The following is a 20048-nucleotide window of genomic DNA, read 5'->3' as shown; positions in this document are numbered from 1 at the left end:
GTGCAACATGTCCCGGTTTAAGAAGGCAAAGAGAAGATAACATGAAAGATTGCACAGTAAATTTTTGTAAACTTTCATGAATAAGGCTGCAAACACGTTTCTTAGTTCTTTTTTTTTGAGGCCATGATCCTGACAGAGCCGGCAGTCCCTACCTGACACAACTTGATGGCCAGTGGGCGGCTGCCTGGACGTAGCATTTCCAGCTTGATTTGTTCAAAACATTGGTTTTTGTGAGTATCCTAAATCAAGCGTCAGCTTCTGCTGGGTAAGCTTTAGCCTCAGTTCTTTCGGAGCAGAGAGACAGTGCTGTAGGGGCATGCCAAAAGTGGTAAAGCAAGGACGTTAGCATTTTTCAACCTTCATTGCAGTTGGGTGCAAAAAAAAAAGTTTTGGGGAATGCAGACAGACTTCATTTCCTTGTACTGATCTGTTTTGATTTTTAAACTATGCTTACCCTGCATGGTGCCAACCAATAATAATAAAGGGTTTGTTTCGGAGTTAACCCACAAGGACCATCTGACGCCAACTGCAAAGCTGGGTGAACACTTTCAGTGAACACCCTTGAAAAGTTTGGGGAACACATCTTGAAATGCATTTAGAAAGTGAATAGCTGCTTTTGTGTTGGGCTGAAGAAAGAAGACAGCCAAGGATCCTGCACAGTTTTCATGTGTGTCGGAAGATAAATGTCCTGTCGGAGTGCTGGCATCTCTGCCACTGAATATTTTTTCGGGTAAAATCAACCCCTTGGGTTACAGCCAGGATTATTTGGAAGCCCTTGCTGGTTTAGTACAAAAGCAATCCCGTGGGATGAATCAAAGCGTTGCTAATGGGGGATGTTGCTCCTACCTAAAAGCTGAGAGCAGCTCAGTGACTGCAGATCACCAGGGATGGAAAACTGACCTTTCACGCCTCCTTTCACCGCCTTCAGGGTGGGCACGTCTTTGCTTTTTGTATCAGGACGGAGATTCAACGTGGACATTTTGGCGCAGCTGTTTTCCCCTATTTTGGCAGCCTCTGTTCAGCATGTTGAGCTCTCTCTGAAAATGTGTCGCTTTCGGAGCCAACCGGAATAGCTGCTCTGCCGTTCCCGCAGACAGCAAGCGATTCCCTACGGTGCCCTCACCGGGTATATGGACTGTCATCTCCTACAAAGTATTCCGTGACTGAATAGCGTGGAATATAGCCAGCAAAAGGTCACCTCTCCTTGCCAGCATGAGCAGCTCCTCCACCAGTGCAGCTACGTCTCCTTTTCGTGCTCAAAGGAGAGTCTGACGAGGCTTGGGGCAGGGAGACCGGAGAAGGTCAGAGGTTGCTCCTCATCCTGTTACCTGCGATGGCAGTCACACATCTTCTGTGATAAAGCATTGCGATGTTTGTGGACTGATTAAAAAAAAGTATTGGGTTTATTGGCATTTGCTGTGAAAACCCGATTTCCTTAAGTTAGGGATCTGGTTTGGCTTGTTATGTGCTACCTTTGTAGGGTGGCCTGGATCTTCATGTGGATCTTGGACTGTACTTTTGCAAAGAGGGTCTATAAAATAGGCATAAATAATTGTGTAGAAATACTTTTTAACACCCGTATCACCATAAATAACTTTGAGTAGCAAGGGGGGCTGCAAGTGAGTAGAATGTCAGTTGTGAAAGCATCTCTATTCCGATATGGGATATTCCGTATCCCATTCCAAAGGGGAGATGGTTGTGGAGAAAAGTGGAATGAAGTCCTTCACGTGTGCTGCAGGTAGGAAGAAGAGTCATGAGTTTTAAACTTCGTTGAGAGACTTCAACATTAGATACTAGACTGTCTTTTTTCTAGCCGTAGCAATTGTTACTGTCTAGAGTAGATGACATGGATGTTTTAAAATCTTCATTATTGATGGGTCTTAAGAAGCAGCTGGAGAAGAACTTGTCAGAGGAAGTGTGGGTTTACTTGATCCAGCTTTGCTAGGCACAGAGCAAGTCATTTCTTGATGAGATGGAGCTGTATTTGCTGTGATTTCTTCTATCATAAATAATGAATACATCCGAACTCAAGTGCTGAATGTTCTCTTTTGTATATTTTCAGACTTTTTCCACAAATTTCACAAAATTGTAGGAAACGGAATATAATTTTTCTTACCTCTTGCTGTGTTGCAGCATCTTCAAAGACTTCCTTTGAGCCTTCTGCTCCTGTTTGTCTTCCTAGCGTGTGTTTTCCCACTTGCAGCAATTTGCAGCTCGGCTGTTTTCCTCTAAGCTCTCCCTTTAGAGCTGAGGCTCCATTTTCCTTTGAGTGCAAGTACCCACATGGAAATAATCTCCAAAACATTGATTTTTGTATACAAATCTTTAAATAATACAGGCAGATCTTGGAGGAAAGCAAGAATCTATTTTATGAATCTGTTTAACGTTGTCATGGGGGGGGGGGGTGGGTATATTTTTATTGACCTGGAGAATCAAGCCAAGCATTCAATACTGTCTCATACACTTGAGCATCTTTTCAAATCTTGTTCTTCTATCAGTGTTATCATCAGTTCTGTTGACCTGAATTTGTAACATCTTTTAACAGGTCAATAAATGCTTTCTCTCCGCTATTTTATAAAGGCGTTTGTTCAGTACAGGTTTTTTTGGTACTGAAGTAATGGGCAGTCCTATAAGACCTCTTCTTAAGAGACTCAAATATAATTTGGCTGTATTGTCTCTTTTAGCTGTTTAGAAGGATACTAGCCCACCATAAACCACCATAAATCTGTGCTATTAAGTGTGTAATTCTGTGATGTGATGCAGTTCAAGTTTGGTTTGTGAGCAAGTTGTTTTTCTCATTATCTGCTCTATTGCTGTGTTAATTTCCTAAGAGAAATGCTTACAACTTTTTCCTTGTTTACTTAATATCCTAAGTTCTCAATAGTAAGATTTAGAATTTGTTCAGAGCTCATATGCTATTTCCGTGTTTCTTATGCATTTGGTCTATAATAGATGTTTTCCGCTACCCTCCCTTGGATTGCACAGACACAATTATCTGTGAAAAAATATGCTGTGATGCACTCTCCTCCAATTTGGGAGTATAATGGTGCAACCACAATAAAATTTGTCCAGATGTCCGGGATTATTATCTTCTCTCATAAGTTTATTCCTCATTTGGAAATGCTAGAGTTGGTATAATGAACTTTGACTTTATACTTAGGCCAGGACATCATATAATTGCTTTTTAGTTGTTTCTGTTTGCTCTTGTTACATTGTGGACCCATGTGTTTCCAGTGAAAAAGAGTGCTTCCTAAGGAAAAAACAAAAGATGTTGTTGAGAGCATGAACAATCATATTTTCCTGCACTTAGTTGGCCAATTCTGTCTTACCATTTAATACATTTAGCTGAAGTTATTTATTTTTTTTTTAAACATAATGAAGGCTTCCAAACTTTCTAATTCCACTGCAGCATAGCATCTGTTTAAGCTAATAAAAGCAAATTCTGCTTTAATTGTGCTCACAAATGAAGTTCACCAGGCACTTTGTGCTTGGCCCCCGACAAAATACTGGGGTTTTGCTAGCAAGCCCTCTGCAAGGTCTTCAGACATCCCTTTGCTTTTGTGGGTGGGTTTTCTCTGGGTGCAGAAGCAGGCACCAAATTGCGCATCCAGAAAGCATTTAGGGCTCACGAAACATAGGTGGGGTGATTACCCCAAAGGCACATGCCAGGACTTGCTCTCCAGAGTTCAGGATTGAAAAAAACCATATGGGTTTGGTTTGGGTTTTTTAGCTCCCCAAAATGTGGAGAATAACTTTTATGCAGTTATGTGATCCAAAGTAAAATGTGAAACCTTGTGTGAAAGGAAAAACGTGATTTATTTGGGGTTATATTTACCTCTCAGCAGGAAACTCCTCCCAACAGCTCCCTCCCTCCTCACTTTGCACCTGATCATCAATGTTCCTGAAATCAGAGCAACGCATCGGGGATCTCAATTTAATATTAGGAGCGTAGGACTATGTTTATACCATGTAATGGAGCGTGATAAAGCAACTCTTGAGGGAACTGTTCTTGGAAATAGCCTCAGTAGAGCTGTATCGGCTCAGTGCTAGGCTTGGGCTAATATTTCATGTAGCTGCATTGCTAATTAGTCTACCGATGACAAGTGTTTTTAATTAAAGCAGGTACAGCGCTGCTTTTCTGCCTCTGGAATGTAGGTTGTGTCTATGTGTTTTGTTTAGCATCACTTGGGAATATTGATGAACATTGAGTTTTTATGGAAAGTAGAGGATGAGAGACCAAGGTATTGCAGACTCGCAGACTGGTTGAGGTTGGCAAGGACCTCTGGAGGTCGTCTGCTCCAACCCCCCTGCTCGAGCAGGGTCACCTAGAGCTGGTTGCCCAGGACCACGTCCAGATGGCTTTTGAATATCTCCAAGGTGGGAGACTCCCCACAACCTCGCTGGGCGGGCTATAAGGTAGTGGAGGTACAGCTTCAAGGTCAGGGTACTTGCAGGAGATTTGGAGACCCAACTTCTATAGCCCTCATCCTGCTCCAGACTGAATTAAATCTGAGTCCTGTGGACCCTGGGCTGGTGGGCTCTTCATTGCTGCATTGCCCTCTCACCTCAACCAGCAGGTCCAGCCTGGCCTGGGAGACCTTTGCTAAGGGAAATGCTACCAAACAAGTGGAAAAGTTGCCTTTTTGGCAAAAGAAAACAAACAAACTTGGATGTAAAACTCCCGATGAAGTCTTCAATAATTCTTACAGTGGTTCCATGTTGGTTTTTGTTGCTGACCCTTCCTGGCTTCCCGCTTTGCATTTGTTACGCCTGTGTGTGGTTTCAGTCAGTCTTTTATCTGTTGCTGGCTGGAGCTGATCTTTTGTGCCCTTTTTTATTTATTTATTTCTGCTGGGGAGGAAGCAGACCAAGAAAAAATTTGCACAGTCATACTTGTGACTGAGCAGGTTTGTGGCACAGATTAATTCCAGTAAATCCTTAATTGATTCTTAGTTGATTACCAGCTTTACGAGTGGTTCTCCAGATGTTTACTGCAAGTGCTCTCCCATCGTCACAAAATACATCTTGGCTGCTAGAAGAGGATCAGATATCCATTATATTTGCCGCTTTTCTGGTGAACGCTTGTTCAGCCCCAGATGATGAGGGCAAAATATCTCTGGAAGAGAGATGAGAGAAATGCAGCTAGATTTATGACCTGTATAGAGGGATCCATTAATCGAGGTTTCTCTTGTATTGCAGTGTTCCCACATTCCAGAGCCTTCCTGAGGAGATACTTAGTAAGCTTGCAGATGTCCTTGAAGAGGTAAGTGCTTTTAATTTTGAGAGCTAATGAGTTCAGAGTCTGCGAGCCGTCTGGTGGCAATATCCAGGCTCTTTTTTCCGAAAGAACAGCTTCACAATTTTGCTCTCAGTTATGGTTGACTGTTCCAGCATGTCGAGACGATGAGAAGAGCTGGGTGAAAAATGAATCTAGTTTTGAACAGGGCTTACGTATTTTTAATTGGATTTGTATCCAGTTGGGGAGCGAAACAATAATTTCCTGCGGTATGCAGAAGGGAATCCTTCTTCTCCAGCCCTGGTTCAGTGGTGGAGAAGGGGAGATGTGAAAATACCATCTCCTTTCAAATTTGATGGGACACTTACATTAGAGGGGAATATTGTGCCTTAAAGGAGGTGTCATGGAAAAGCTGGTCCCGGAGGAGTTACAGCGGAGAGGGGCGATGCAATATGTGTTGAGATACTTGATGGTATGGATGGAGTTGTGCTTTGCCTGCCTGGCTATAACTAGTATCTCATTAGTGTCAGGCTTTTAATGAGTCTTTATTTAAAAATAAAAACAAAAAACACAAGCCCCACCCCAAAAAAACCCGACAACAAAAAACCTAAGGGAAAAAAAAAAACCCACACCCTCCCTGCCGCCCCCCCCCCCCCAAAAAAAAACCCAACCCCCCAAAACAAACCAAAAACCCCGACCTTGCCCTGTAAGTGAACGTGTAAAATAGATGTAAAATACTTGAACTGCATTGCAGGCAGTTTGTTCACATAGTTTACTCACATAGCGATCTGTTCTGGGCCTGCAGAATTGCATGTGATTAAATATTACAGAAACTGTTAATAAAACTTTTCAAAATGTAGCCCTGTATGATTTAACTGCAGGAAGTCTCTGTGTACCACAGTATTTTATTTCATTCCTTGTTGGTTTTTCTCGTACGTGCCTTGCCATCACGAGCAACCCTAATAAATATGTTTATAGAAAAATGTTCATGTGTACCACCTCTGCCGTTGATTTTAAAAAATGGCGCCGCTGACATTTAAGTTGATTTATTTTTTTCCCCAGAGCATTGATAGGACATTGTTAGTTCCTTGCCTTTTTATTTAGTATACAGATAAATTTTGTAATCCCAACAAAGCAGCTGTTTGTCATACAGAATAATTGCATATTCATAGATAAGCTTTATTTCCTTTACTGCCGGAGAAGTGTTCAGATCTAGAGAGAAAAGGCATATTAACTCGATAGGCTATGAATTAAATTTGCCTATCTCGAAACAGCATGCCTAAGCAGAAACGGATAGTTTAATTTGCTTGGATCGCATAACCAGCATTAAGTTCCTTGTCAAGAGCTAAGGAAAAGAATAAAGTCAATAAAACTTTTCCAGGGACACTTCAGGTTTCATGGCAGGGGGAAAAGAAATCGTAACAAACATCAGTGAAGAAATGAGGGACGAAAGCAGCGTCTGTGGGGATAACTCTGTACCCCCAGGGTGGAGGCTGTGGCAAGAGGGGTTGGTCGTCCCAGACTGTACTGGGATATGGCTCCCAATTTCCCACTTGGAATCACCCTTGTTACTCCCTCTGCGTTTGCCTTTGATTTAACATACCACGTTTTACATAAACTAAAAAACCTCTCTACTGTGATACTACGCATTTTGTATTTAACAGTATCTAACCTATTGAAACTAAGCAGCAATAACTTTATTTTATCCTCTCTGTTGCTGTAACAAGGATTGGATAAAAGTGACCGATTTGGCACGGTTTGAGGCAGGGGGGAAAAAAAAACCCCTCTTTCTTAATATCAAGATTTCATGCAGTTTTTCTTTTGATACAGTGCTGTGAATAATGCAACACTTCTGTCCTACATTCTTTAAATAATTTCTAAAAACTGTTAACTAAAATCCAGAAGCAAGGAAAAAAAGCTGGTCTAATTGCCCATTATCCAAATCAAACTTGGAAATGACATTATAAAGACAGTGGGGAGGAAAAAAGGTCAGTGTTTGATAACATAATTTCATTTCTAGAATTGATGGAAATACTACAACAAGTTCCTTGGATAACTCGAGAATTAACAAAACCCAGGGGAATTTCCTTTGCTCTTGCAGTGGCTTCTGACTTGGGCGAGATCAGTCCCGTCAATGAAATTGCTCGTAATTTATATACGTGAGAGTAGAAACAAGTCTATTGAGTTCAATTTTAGCACATTCAAACCCAAGCTACTGATATGCTGTGTTTTTGCCAAGAATTTACCCCATTTCCAGCCCTTGTTCTGGGGACGGAGGTTTCTCCAGCTGTAGATCATTGCAGTTGACACCATCTCAAGCAGCTTTAGGTTGCACCTATAGTCCCAGTCCCAGGATTTGGGAATCACTGCTAAACCCTGGCACAGCTTTTCCCAGCACCCAAACCTGACCCTTCTGTCTTCTCCCATTGTGTTTTTTAAAATTACATTACTATTTCTCAAATTGCATACTAACAAGCATCAATGTAACGTATAGGTGACTTCATTAACATCTCTCAAACCGTTGGGTAACGCTGCAGTGATTTTCACCGCCCTGGGAAGCCGAGCGTCCCTTCCAGCACAGAGGTTGATTTAGTTTGGCTGTAATGCCATCTCTGCTGGAACAGCACTGCCTGGCCCCGATTTTATTGCGCCGTTTATCCTTGTGCTTGCCAAACATAATGTGTGAGTCAACAAGTAATATGTTTCTGTAGCTCAAGACTTAATTTTTGTTTTACTTGGGTTTTGGTAGCTCACTGTCTTAAGGAGATGAGGTTTCTATCTGCCTGTAGGACAGTCCTCTCAAATCATTTGCAATTGCTGGCCCAGAACCCATTTGATGCAAGGTTCCTGCGAGATTCATCCAAATTATGGGGTAGGATGAGAAGAAAGATTTAAATTAGTGGATGTTGAGTCAAAATAAAAGCACGGGTTTGTGGTCAGCTCAGCCTCCGCTTCGCGTAAACTAAGCTGTTGGCAGGGGTTAGCTGTTTGGGAGAGGCGGGGAAGCAAAGGTTAACGGTGCTCGTGCTGTGCAAGGGATGAAGGACCCAAATTCATCAGTTACTCTGTATGGGGAACGATTTTTATCTTTATTTTTTAGCAGAGTGGTGCATATCATCCGCCTTTGCTGTGTGTCTGGGATGCAAGAGGGAACACATAGCACTAGAGTCCAGTAAAAGTTTAATACTTAGATTTTCAGAATAGAATTAGTATTATCCCAATGTTTTATTATTTTTTCTTTCTTAGTTCCTGCTTTTTCATATTTTTCTTCAGTTGCAAAAGCCCTTCTTGACCTCTCTCTGGCTCTTCAAGCATCACGCCCTGGGCTGCTCCTTCCTAAAAAAACCTGTTGCCCAATACCTCTGGCTCACGGCTCCGTTGCTTAACGGCATTGAACCGGTGGCAAAATAGTTTCACTGTGCTGTATTTTGGTAAAGAAAAATCAACGTGTTTATGTTTAAATATTGGAGGATTAACGTAGCTGGAAAAGATAAGAGCTGACAGGATACTGCTTAAAGATAGCTGTGTGCCTTACCCCCATCCGAGTGCTGCGTATCTCAGATTAAATACCTGGGTTGGTATTTATTGTATAAATATCTTTGCTCTGGATGAACGCAAATCTGCTTTGGAAAACAGTAGAAGTGCCTTCTTGCTCATTATTTTTATTCGTGAAACATCTGAATAATTTTAGTTTCCTTGGGTGAAAGAGGGGAATTTTTTTTTTGCAAATTGAAAGACTCACTGTAGATGATTAATAGCCAAGCTTAAAAGTCACTTTTTTTTTTTAATAAACCTGAAAAACTTTGTGAAAATGCAAAAGCCTTGACCTTTCTTTCCCCACTTTTGAAGGCTTTGTAACAATTTATGGTTGTCTTTTCTGATTACAGACTTTCTGTTTTCCTTAGAGTTTAAAAAAAAAAAAAAAGTAGTCTTTTTTTCCCTCCATCAGGCACCCTTAATATGTATCAGCTATAGATCACAAAAATAAATGGATTTTTGGTAATAAACAGTTCTCTTCTAAGAACATGTAGCCTTAGCGTTATGGCACTTCATTATAATGTGGGCAGTTTATAACAGAAGGGAATAAAGTATTGATATATTTTTTTTTTAAAGGAAACTAAAATGCATCGAAACACCCGTAGAATAACTTAGGGCAACTGAGATGCCGTCCACATACATGACGCTATCGCTGACATGTAGGGTCCCGTCCCCTCTGCCAGCCCCTGTACTGGAAGGTAGCGCAGCGGCGTCGCTGCCCCGATGGAAATTTGGGAGGAGAGGGAAGAGCATCTTCCCCGGCTTCAGGTCTCTCAGAGTTTTCACCTCTTTTTCTCAAGGGAATGGAGAAACTAGTATCTATAAGGACTCCGAGGTGTTGTGAAAAGCCCTCTGCGTCACGGCACTATTAATATTGCACAGACAGCGTGCAGCGTCTGGTGTCTCACCCAGTGATTAGCTGGAAGGTACTGTCGTTGCCAGTATTTTTAGTTTTTATGGATTAACTCCAGTCGTTAAATGAAATTAAATCCTTAAGGGAGGCGGACGGCGAGTCTGTAAGGAGTGGATCAAATTGCCAGGAACTACGCCGCAGGCGAGAGAATAAAAAAAGGGAGTTTATGGTCATAGAGGAGAAAACCCAAACAAAAGCCCCAAAATGCCCAACCTCTAGTATAATTTCTCAAGATGTGACTCCTCATGGTAAATGTATAGGTGCTTCATCTCCCCATGGCATAGCGGAGTGCCTATAGGACATGCGTTTGCCCACTGTTAAGCACCTTTGCTTTCTCTTGGCGATTAGGAGGGGACAAAATCAGACGAGTGGCACTTCGCTGATGGAGCGAAGGCGACGTTTTTCCCTGCCGTGCTCCCGGTTGAAGCCTGGCGCCTTTTTCCGTGAGGTTGTGTATATGAGAACAAGTAGGAACCGCTGGAGACGTGGGTGGGGTGGCGGTGGGTGGGCCTCCTATCCGTTGGCCTTCAGCTCGGACCGTGCGTTTTGGAAGAGCTTTCCAAGAGCTCAGCAGGAGGAAATCGGTACTTCTGGCAGGAGGCAGGAGAGTAGATGCTGAGAAAAGGGAAACCAGCGGGCAGGCAGAAGGACAGCCGAGCTTGAGATAGGTGTTTGAAATGTCTGGAGGAAGAGGAAGGTCGGTCCAGGGTCTTTGTTCCCGGCGTGGCTGAGGAGGGGGATGAGCTAGTAGTGGGCACCGGCAGCGCTCGGAGACTCTGGGCTGGCATCTCTGCCTCGCTTTTTTTCCTTCTTTTTTTTTTTTTTCTCCTTTGGGGCAAAAAATAGGGGTTTCTTTTCCATCTTGAAGTTGGTTCACTTTCTGGTAGTGTTTTTCCTCTTTCAAGGGTATCCTCTGTGTCATTCAAATGTAAGCCTTATATCCCTGAAAGATCTATATCTCAAATCAGTAGTTCAGGTAACAATAAGTATAATTAAGGTTGCTTGACCTTGTCTCTTTTGAAACCATTTCCAGTTGCTTATGATTTTGATGACTTAGCCATTTGATTTAAAATTATTCATTGCGGCTACTGACCTACAGGTGATCGTTCTCTTTTTTTTTTTTTTCCCAACCCAAACTACTAATCCTGTTTCAAAGAAGGAGATTGCTTTGCCCGTGTGTCAGGGATGGACTTGTTATCCGCCTGAATATCTGTCCCAGCTCCGTTGAGTTATACAGGGCTTTCAAGGTAGGGGAAAGGGGCAGGAATTCAGAGAGCCTGGGGGAGCTGGAGAAAATAATCTGTGATTTAAAAGTTTTGTAGTTATAAATACACAGAAGGGGGTTGAATTAAGGTTTCGTTGGCATTTTCGACTCTAGCATTTTCTAAATCCTGTGTACTTGATGTTCCTTCGCTGTTTGGGATTTAGCGTACTAATCCGTGTAAGGTGTTACATGTATGAATCTGAGCAGTTTGAGCGACAGAAAGCAACAAATGCAATTTCAGTCTGGTTGCTGAAATACTGGAGATTCTTTTTGCGTAGATAATGTCAAATCTAAGCTACGTCAAATGGATTCTTCTTGTATATTGTGTAGCCAGAACTGTAGATAGCTTTGCCATATATATATTATTGCTATATGTATATAAATATGTGTGTAATATTTTATGATCTATTGCAAATATGTAATAGTTATATTATATGCAATATAAAATAGATATTTAAATATAATATAAATATATTGCCCTAAATCAAGTATGCAAACCACTTCATTAACTAGTCCTAGGTTTTCCTTGCTGTAGCTGGACAGTTTGGCTTGGGAGTGCGTTAGGGCCCTGGGGCTGCCGTTTCCCATGTCTCCCAGTGTGCATTTTGGAAATTATTTCACTAGAAGCGTTGATACTTCAAAATTTTAATTTAATTTAATGCATTACGAGGTCCAAGTGCCAGCAATGTGCTTCCTCCAAACCCAGGCAGCTATGATTTGGCTACATCATTGATCCCAACACATATATGGTCGGAGACAAACGGCGCTGCCAAACTATTTGAGCAGTACGAGCGAAGAGAAATGTGTTAAATACCGCAGGCGGATGATGCCAAGCCTGAAAACTTGCAGCTCGCTGGCTGCATGCAGAGCACATCTTGGGAGTGTGATCTCAAAGTGCTGAAAGCACGGATCACAGCGCTTGTCTGCAGCCATTTCATTAATGCTGCTGTAAATTTATGTGATGAAGGTTGCTTGCCGCTCTTTTTTTCCTCCCCCCCCCCCATTAAAGGATGAATTGAATAAGGCGCAAATGGTAAAAGAAAAACAAAATTCATCTCTGTTGCTAGTGGGGCTCCTTCCGTCGCAGCGCCTGATGAAGAACGGTGATCTTGGAGAAAGTTTCATTGCGTAGTTCAGCTTCGCAAGCTGGCTTAGGCAGAGCTGTCATGTTTTGCCAGCCTTCACGCGAAGATGCCAGCCGTCCTTCTTGCTCTACGTTGTGCAATTAGTATGGATCAGAAATTCTGAGGATGCCTCCATTTAATTAATGGAGTCTGAATACAATCCTCCTTTTATGCAGAATTGCATGGCAACAGTGAATAGAACAGGAAGAAAATTGCAAAATTAATTAGCTTTCAATGTAATTAGTATTTTTTTCCTGCCTAAATAAGACTGAGGATCACTCTTAGGTGAAGGAAACCAGGTCTACGTAATCCTTTGCTGGTCCATCCTGCAGGTAGCAGTAGGTTCTGCCTGGACCGAAGCTGATCGGCAGCAGGTATTGATCTGATTTAAAGGCACAAACTAGATTCGAGGGGAAATTAGAAATAAAGAGAGAAGAGTAAAATGTTTGGTTCGGAAAAAATTAATTTTTATGATTTATCTTTTTTGATTAAAGGCAGCACTCTCTTGAGGTATATTTACCAAAGGAGCTGTGGGATATAGTTAGAGAAGTGCTGCCTGTGGGAGCAACAAAACAGATTCAGTCATGATTGATTCAATCATATATGGACAAAATTTTAACTTGATTTGTACTTATATTAATTTTTCAAATGACATTCATGAAAGCATAGCTTTGTTTTTGCAGGTGCTCCAGGAAAAAAGCTTTTTGAGTCTACTGTAAAAAAAAAAAAAAAAAGCATTCGAAAATAAAATGCAGTTAGGAAAAATGATGTGCAAGAGTACAATAGAGTACTCAGTTGCAATGTCCAGAGCAATGGAGTAGAATAGTATCCTCCTCTTAAGTCATTGACAAACTTTTTCTGGCCGTTAAACCCATGGAATATGTGTGTATGTATAGTGCACGTATGCTGTATTTTCCACCACAAATCACAGCTGTTCAAAGAATTAAAAGCGATTTCTTCCAGTGCGTGAAACAAGGAGTGCTGATCTAATTGGAAAATGTCTCTGCCTCTTTCAGTTTTTATCAGAGTACAAAATGCAGATGAATTAGCTAAATCTAATTTTAAAAGATATTAGGGAGAAAAAGAGGGAAGCGTGATTATTTCTCTGTAGACGATGACGTGACTGTGTAGTGATGCTTACTTCGGAAGCCGCTCTAGCACTTGCATTGGGAAAAAAGGTGTCACACTGATAGAAGTTTTGCTTTTGACTTTCTTTATTGTGGGCACTGACCATTTCTGGGCAATTACAAATAAGCTCATGCTTAATTTATCACAGCAGAGGGAAGGAGTTAAATACTCCCTGGTCCCTGCAGATGCTTGTCAGGAACATCGTCATCCATGTGCGTATTATAATGACCATCCTGATTGCTCTGTTCTTCTGCCATGGCAGGAATGCAGGAGGTGTTTCTTCACACAGCAGTTAGTAGATCTGCAGAACTTACTGTTAGAGGGTGATGCAAATGGAGAAAAGCTTTGTGGGTTGAAGAGGACACTTGGAGCATCCCGTGAGATTGCTAAAATGAGACCCTCAATGCACAAGCAGAGCTCATGGGCTCAGAGCACGACCGACAAGGATCTAGCAAGCTCTTCATACAAGTAACAAAGAAATTATTAAAAAATTATTGTCTGATGAAGCAGCTTGCAAACAAACTCAAAATTTCATCAGGTGAATGGTTCAGTCTATCTAGAGCGTAATCTTTTGTTCGGATTTGAGGCTGTTATTTCATTTGAAAGCAAGTTGAAGGACAGCAGGACAAGTTGTCTGTTAAAATCAAAATTCGCAACCAAACTGAAAAGCCATTTAACTCTCCCATCCTACTGAAAAATGCATGTGATTATTTGGATGGTTTCCGTGGCCACTCTGTCCTAGCAGAAAGGAAACGCAGAAAAACTCAATGAGACAATGCTGATACGGGGCACCTGGTTTTTTTTTTTCCCTCTACTTCTTTGGGATCTGGCACCCAAGGTGCATCCCACCGCGCTTCTTCCGTTCGGTGGGAGCGGTGCAGAAAGCCACCTTTGGGCCAGGCAACGCTGGGTCTCTGCAAACAAAAATCAACCAAATAATGTCTTGTGAATAACGGGGATGGAAAAACAGAGTAGGGGGGAAACGGAAAATAGAAACTCATGAATACCCAAGATAAAAGTGGCTAAATCTTTATCTGGTTAATATGACCGTGGTTGAGGAAAACAGAGTGCCACTGGTTAAAATAAAGGTGCTGGAAAGTCAAGGTGTAATCAAGTCCTTGACTGATTGGCTCCTTTTTCTCAATTTTGTTGCTAGAAGAGTGTGTAATGCAGGAAACGCTGGTGCTATCTATACCAACAGAGCATCTAGACTTTAGAAAAACAGCATAGGAGGGTTTGTAAATAGGGAAAACTTTCTAAAAATATGGATATAATGGCTTTAGTATAAAGATGGGATTATTAGGAATGCGTGAGGAGATGGTAGGATCTCTGTCCTTTCCAAAATGTAGATGATATAATGAACATAGGGAAAAGGTTCAGCATCCATGTGGCCAGGACTTTGAATGAGTTATGCATTATGTGTCTTGGGGAGAAGAACCCAAAAAAACCCCCTCACCTGTGCAAGGGTTGCTGAGTTTAGGTCCCTGCAGACCTTTGCTGAGACTTGGCTGGATTTAACAGGCAAAAAAATAAGACTTTGATTAAAAAAAGCAGGATTTGTGCCAAGAAGCTCATCTGAATGCCGGTTTTCCTTTTCTAGTTTACTTGGGCTCCTTGCTGGTGGTAGGTAAGCTCTGGTTTGAACCATTGGCATCAGCAGGAGCTAGGGATGGATTCACCCTTCGACAAACCCCCTAATCAAGCAAGGGATTGCTGCTCTGCCTGCTGGCGGGGCAAATGAAGGCTCAGGCCGATGCCGCTGAGCAGAAGCGGGGAGAGGTGGTGGGGCAGGACCTCTCCCTTTGGCTTAGGCAGGTTGACGCGGATCACAGCCTCTGCTCAGTGTAAAGGGCAGAGACTATTTAATGGTACTGATGAAACGATGATTAAAACCGTTGTATGCAAAGAAGTACCTTAGACCCTGGATGTGAATGTTTTTGTGTACAACTAGGGTGATCCTTTAGTGCTGAAGTAATCTTTTTTGGTTTTCTCATGTGTACATCTAAAATAAATTACACTGGTGTTCTGCTTATCATAGGAATGTTTTCTTTAGAAGTAGCGTAATATTGCTACCTTGACAAGCCTTGGCAAAACATGTTAAAGGTTAGTTTTGAAATTCTTTAAGGCTTGTTCATCTTTCTTGGGCTCCCTTTCTGCTTCATATCCCATCTCCGGGCTGCAAGGGACCTACAAGGTCTCGTGGGCATCGGCATTGCAGGGTTCGCTGTGCCTCCAGTTTAGCAAGAAATACTCTCTTGTCCCTGATGCACCCCGTTCCCTACCAAGGTCTTGGCTAAGTCCACCCCTGGCTTTTAAAACCTTAGCTGCTGCCCTTGCAGCTTTGCTCAGACAGGTCTTGTTTTGTCCACTGACCCTATGGGTCAGCTGGGTCTTTCTCTTGCCCTTTCTCCAGAAAATCTCTATTGCCTTTTCTTCCCCGTCCCCTCCTTCTCGTCATTTACCACTAAACCCCTCTTTTCTCCAATAAAATCCCTGCGATGAACACACGTGAAGCCATTTCCCTGACTTCCACCTGCCCGGCATGGATAACAGCTTCGGGTCTTCTCACGGTGGGACCTGTTGGGTGTTTGCGGTGGGTGCAGGCGATGAGCAATGCAAACCTGCCGGTCGCAGAGGGCTTCTGCCAAATATGCTTTGCAGTCAGGGAATTAGGTTCTCTTTTTAACTGATTTTTATGAAATGAATTTTAAAATCTCTCAAGAAGTAGCTTGCATTTACTCTGAAAATCCCAGTGGCTTCAGAGGGATCTTTTTCCGGAGGATTTCTACAGGGAGACGGATTCCCCCGGAGACAGTAGGATATTATTATTTAATTCCCTGTCAGAAGTACTGTTGCCCTTTTCTCTGGGCTTATTTCCTAAACCACAAACACAGGATCTGGGTTGGTTTTTTCCCAGTGCAAATTGTAAAATCCACTGAAGTTAGGTCAAAGCACCCCAGCTGGAGAATAACATCTCTTATGGCCATCCGAAGCATGTGGAATACACATATTAACGTAAATCTCCATGAGAATCCCGAAGGACACTCAGAAGGGTAGGAGTTTGGGGTTGTAAAGAGAGATTTCCTCGGCTGCTAACGCAGCACGGTAGCTTGCCACGCAGTTGCGGAGCCACCTGGAGAAGCCGTAGCCTGCTCATCAGCACCAAACATTAGCTGTCCTGTCTGTTCAACAGCACCCAGCAATGAAGATGCAAAAGCCAATGCTGGCGCCAGAATTTTCAAGCACGGTGTTTGTATTGCCATAATTTTTTTTAATGTATCCTCCAAAAGAGTTTTATAGTTGCCTGTTTTTCGGCTGCCTCTCGCGTAGCGTTGTCCTTTCCAGCTTATTACGCTGTCCCCCTGCATTAGGCATCCCTCTCTCATTAATAAACCCCTCTCAGCCAGATAGTGGGTATAAAAAGCCACTCCAGCAACGATATGGTCACCGTCAGGGCACGTGGCGAAGGCAGCGTGCAACAGTTTTCAGCAGAACAGAAAAAAAAAAATTACCAAAATGCTGCTTTGGAGCTCCAGTATGTTATTTTTATTATTTTCGGTAACTGGGTTGAGTGGATGTTAAAGCTTTCAGTGGTAAGTCGCTGATAAGATGCTAATTTATAAAGCCGCCGCACTTGCCATTGCCGCTCTCAGGTCACACAGGTTTTTGGGCATAAGTGTTTGCTCTTTGATAGGTTGGATTAAACCCAGCTCTGGCCTATCTGGAATATATTTTTATGCTCTCCATAAGCGGATTCTTCAGACAGTCTGTCACAGCTATGAAAGAAAGAAAGAAAAAAAAAAACCAAAAAAACCATGAAATTGTTTTTTGTTGGTAATCTTAGATGTTTTCCAGGGTTTCATAGATATGAAAAAAAGGATTTAAGTAAATCCATAATTTATCATTTGCACTGGCAGATTTGCAGACTCTTTTTTAGAAACATGCAAGATGGACGTGAATTTTTTATAGCACATGGGACAACAGGGAGGTCATAGGGTGCGACTCAGGAGATCCAAGTAAACGTCTCCTCTGTGATCCAGCCATGTGCTTAATTTTCCTATATCCATTATTTTACTATTTCCAGTTTTAAGAGGCTTTGCAGCATACATTTGGGCAAAGCGCATGTGGATTCTGTTTTTCTGTGCATTTTATTTGCTGCTTTTGCCTGCAGACAGGTTGGGGCCAATGGGTCGGTGGTTGCCCTTCGCTTCTTGTGTTCAGCAAATACAATATATTCAATTCAAACTGAAATATAATTCAAATTTGTGCCTCTGGTGGCTTCTGCTGCAGCCGATGGGGCTCAAGTCAAGCCCCTCTCCCCAGCAGAGCCCGGAGCCACGGCTGCTGCTGTCCTTGGGACATCAGCAATGCCTCTGGGTCAAAAACACTGCTGGGATATTTCCTTTTCCATCCGAGGAAGTTTAAAATAGAACTGGAAAGTCTAGATCAGACATTAGATAAATACTATTCTAAAAGTCCATTTGTTTCTAGGGATGTGAGTATCAGCAGCAAGGTATGGCACCGTCTTGCTCCAGTGTGATGGGCAGGGTACAGATTCATATAGCAAATGATCCCTTTTTTAATGATAATAATGATAATGCTTTGACTACTAATTTTAAGATAAAACAAAGCTGTATAATGTTAAAGAACTATATCTATGAAAAAAAAACACATGAACATCTGCAGCAGTCCTGGTTCCTCCTGCACCAGCCACCTAAGCTCAGGACTAGCAGCCTGGTTTGCATGGAGCCTCTCCAGGGCCTGATATCAGAATTAAAAAGGAGCTTTTCTGACAGCCTGAGCTCTCTCAGCCACCTCATGATTTACGGGATGGATCTCCCCGTTGATGAGGTACTTGCTCAGTGCCACGGCTTTGGGCGAGCGTGGGGGAGAAGGAGGCTGAGGGTTTGGCTTTGCTGCGCTGGCTTCACGGGAAGCCTGGAGGGAGAGTGTGCATGTCTCTGGTCTGCTGAGCATCTCCTTTCGGGAGTTTATTTTAATAGCAGTTTCCAAAAAACCCTAATTTTAACCCACATATCACTAGTTAAATACATACATATGTACATGTATAGGCTAATTTTGGTGACAGTGAACCAAAGAAACAAAATCCAGCCTTGTGCTTACTTGAAAATATTCCGTGATTTCCAGTCTTTAACACTGAATGGTCTGAAGCAGAAAAAGTGGATTGTTTCTAATAAAGCTCCTTTTATCTGTGAGGCGCAGACAATGCACTTTTATCTGTAAAAGCAGAAAAATATAATTAGCAATTATATTAAAAAACCAAATATTAATTAACTTGATGGGTGTTTTCCCTTTGAATCAAACTCTATTCTGCTGGTTTCTCCTATCCCATTGCCCACAGTGACACCTACTGGCATTTTGAACAAGGCTGGCTTGCAGGCTGTAGCCTCATGAGCAAGTCATGCCAGGGATTAATTAGGAAAAATGAAGAGAACCAGTAGATGTGGTCGTGGAGACGCCTGTGGCCACCCAAGGAATGGTGCCAGGACATCAAGCTTTGAGTCTCCCTGCACCAGCTGAAGAAGACCCTCTAGTAATGGAGCCGGTCATTAAATCCCAGCTTTGTGCTAGGCAAAAGATCAAGCATTAAAATGGAGAGGTCCTCCTCCCGTCCCCAGACCTTGGTGGCTTCTCAAAATACAGCCCGGCTGGCAGGTGTTTCTTTTTCAGGGAGTTTATTTTCCTCGGGAAATGAACTTGCTCACACTCACTTGAGTAGCTTTCGTTTTTGTGCCTCTATATTATTAAACATTCAATTAAGGTCTTGGGGATACATTTTTGAACTAACTTCTTATTTCCCACTATTGGTGCATGATTTGCAGTATCTCCAAGTTGTAATAATAGTAATTGAAAAGTGTCTTTATGATAGGATGAAATGGCTTTCCGCTTAATCCATGGCATAGTAGGCACTGGATGTCTTAATAGATAACCACAAGACTAAGCCACTGGAGGAAGGGAGAAAGACATTAGAAATGGAGTTACTGATGTGGTAAAATTGAAATGGCCTTATTTCCATACTGCGCAGAATGCAGCAAAACACCATTTGAGATAAGTTTTCTTATTTACATTTTTAATACCTTGTGGCTTTCTGTCCTTCTTAGTAGGGAATTTCCCGTGAAGCTTCCCAAAGTGGAATTTCTTACCGCCGTAGGGGTCAGATCCTGTCTGCCAGATCGGGCTCGTGAGGGGACAGGAGGCCGGAAGCGGTAACGGGTGACTGCAGGGCTCCCTGGTGATACAATAAGTTTGGCAGCCGCTAGGACAGACTGCTTGGTAATGGCTAAGTCCTCCTCCCGTGCCGCCTTTCGGTGGAAATGGGGTGTCTCTCTGGAGGAGAAGCTTTTTGGTTTGACTGTGTATGGGTTGTCAGGTTAGAGGAAGGGGGTTTGGGGTTTGGCTTTATGTGTTTCTGAGGATGAGTTGATTCAGATGGTTCCTTCTGACCCTAAGAAGGCATGAAATTCAAAAATGCGTTCCTAATCTTCACAGCTTCCAGGGAGTTGAGCACAGCTTGGAACGTCTTCCTCTCATTTGAAGTCTTCAGGGATTATGGAAATAAAAGCATGGGACTGTATTTGGGGGTCATACACAAGTGTTTGGGTATATGGCTTCAGACCCTGTAGTAGTAGAAGAGGGAGGAAACTTATAATCTGAAAACATTGTCACAAGAGGCCGCCAAAAGTTGTGTAACTTAAGCTTGGACGTGAACCTCTTTGTAGAGCATTCCTGTAACAGATCTGTCTTCAGTACCTTTTTTTTGGAGCATCTCCATAATAGATCCGTCTTTACCTTGAAGGAAGGGTTGGACTGGGACGGGCTCTGTAA

General features: G+C 42.4%; 1 protein-coding gene across 3 annotated transcripts in view; it reads left to right on the top strand.

Annotated features, from left to right (window-relative positions):
* The window catches only part of PRKG1 (protein kinase cGMP-dependent 1), a 523526-nt gene that overhangs the window by 350730 nt on the left and 152748 nt on the right, over positions 1-20048 (top strand). For all 3 annotated transcript variants that reach the window (XM_050898610.1, XM_050898609.1, XM_050898611.1), the window contains one exon: positions 5200-5263. In XM_050898610.1, coding sequence (XP_050754567.1) covers positions 5200-5263 — 64 coding nt within the window. The remainder of the gene's footprint in view (positions 1-5199; positions 5264-20048) is intronic.

This window comes from Gymnogyps californianus, chromosome 6 (assembly GCF_018139145.2).
Source record: "Gymnogyps californianus isolate 813 chromosome 6, ASM1813914v2, whole genome shotgun sequence".
NCBI lineage: Eukaryota > Metazoa > Chordata > Aves > Accipitriformes > Cathartidae > Gymnogyps > Gymnogyps californianus.
The sequence above is the reverse complement of the archived record's forward strand: the minus strand, read 5'-3'. Positions and strand labels throughout refer to the sequence as shown.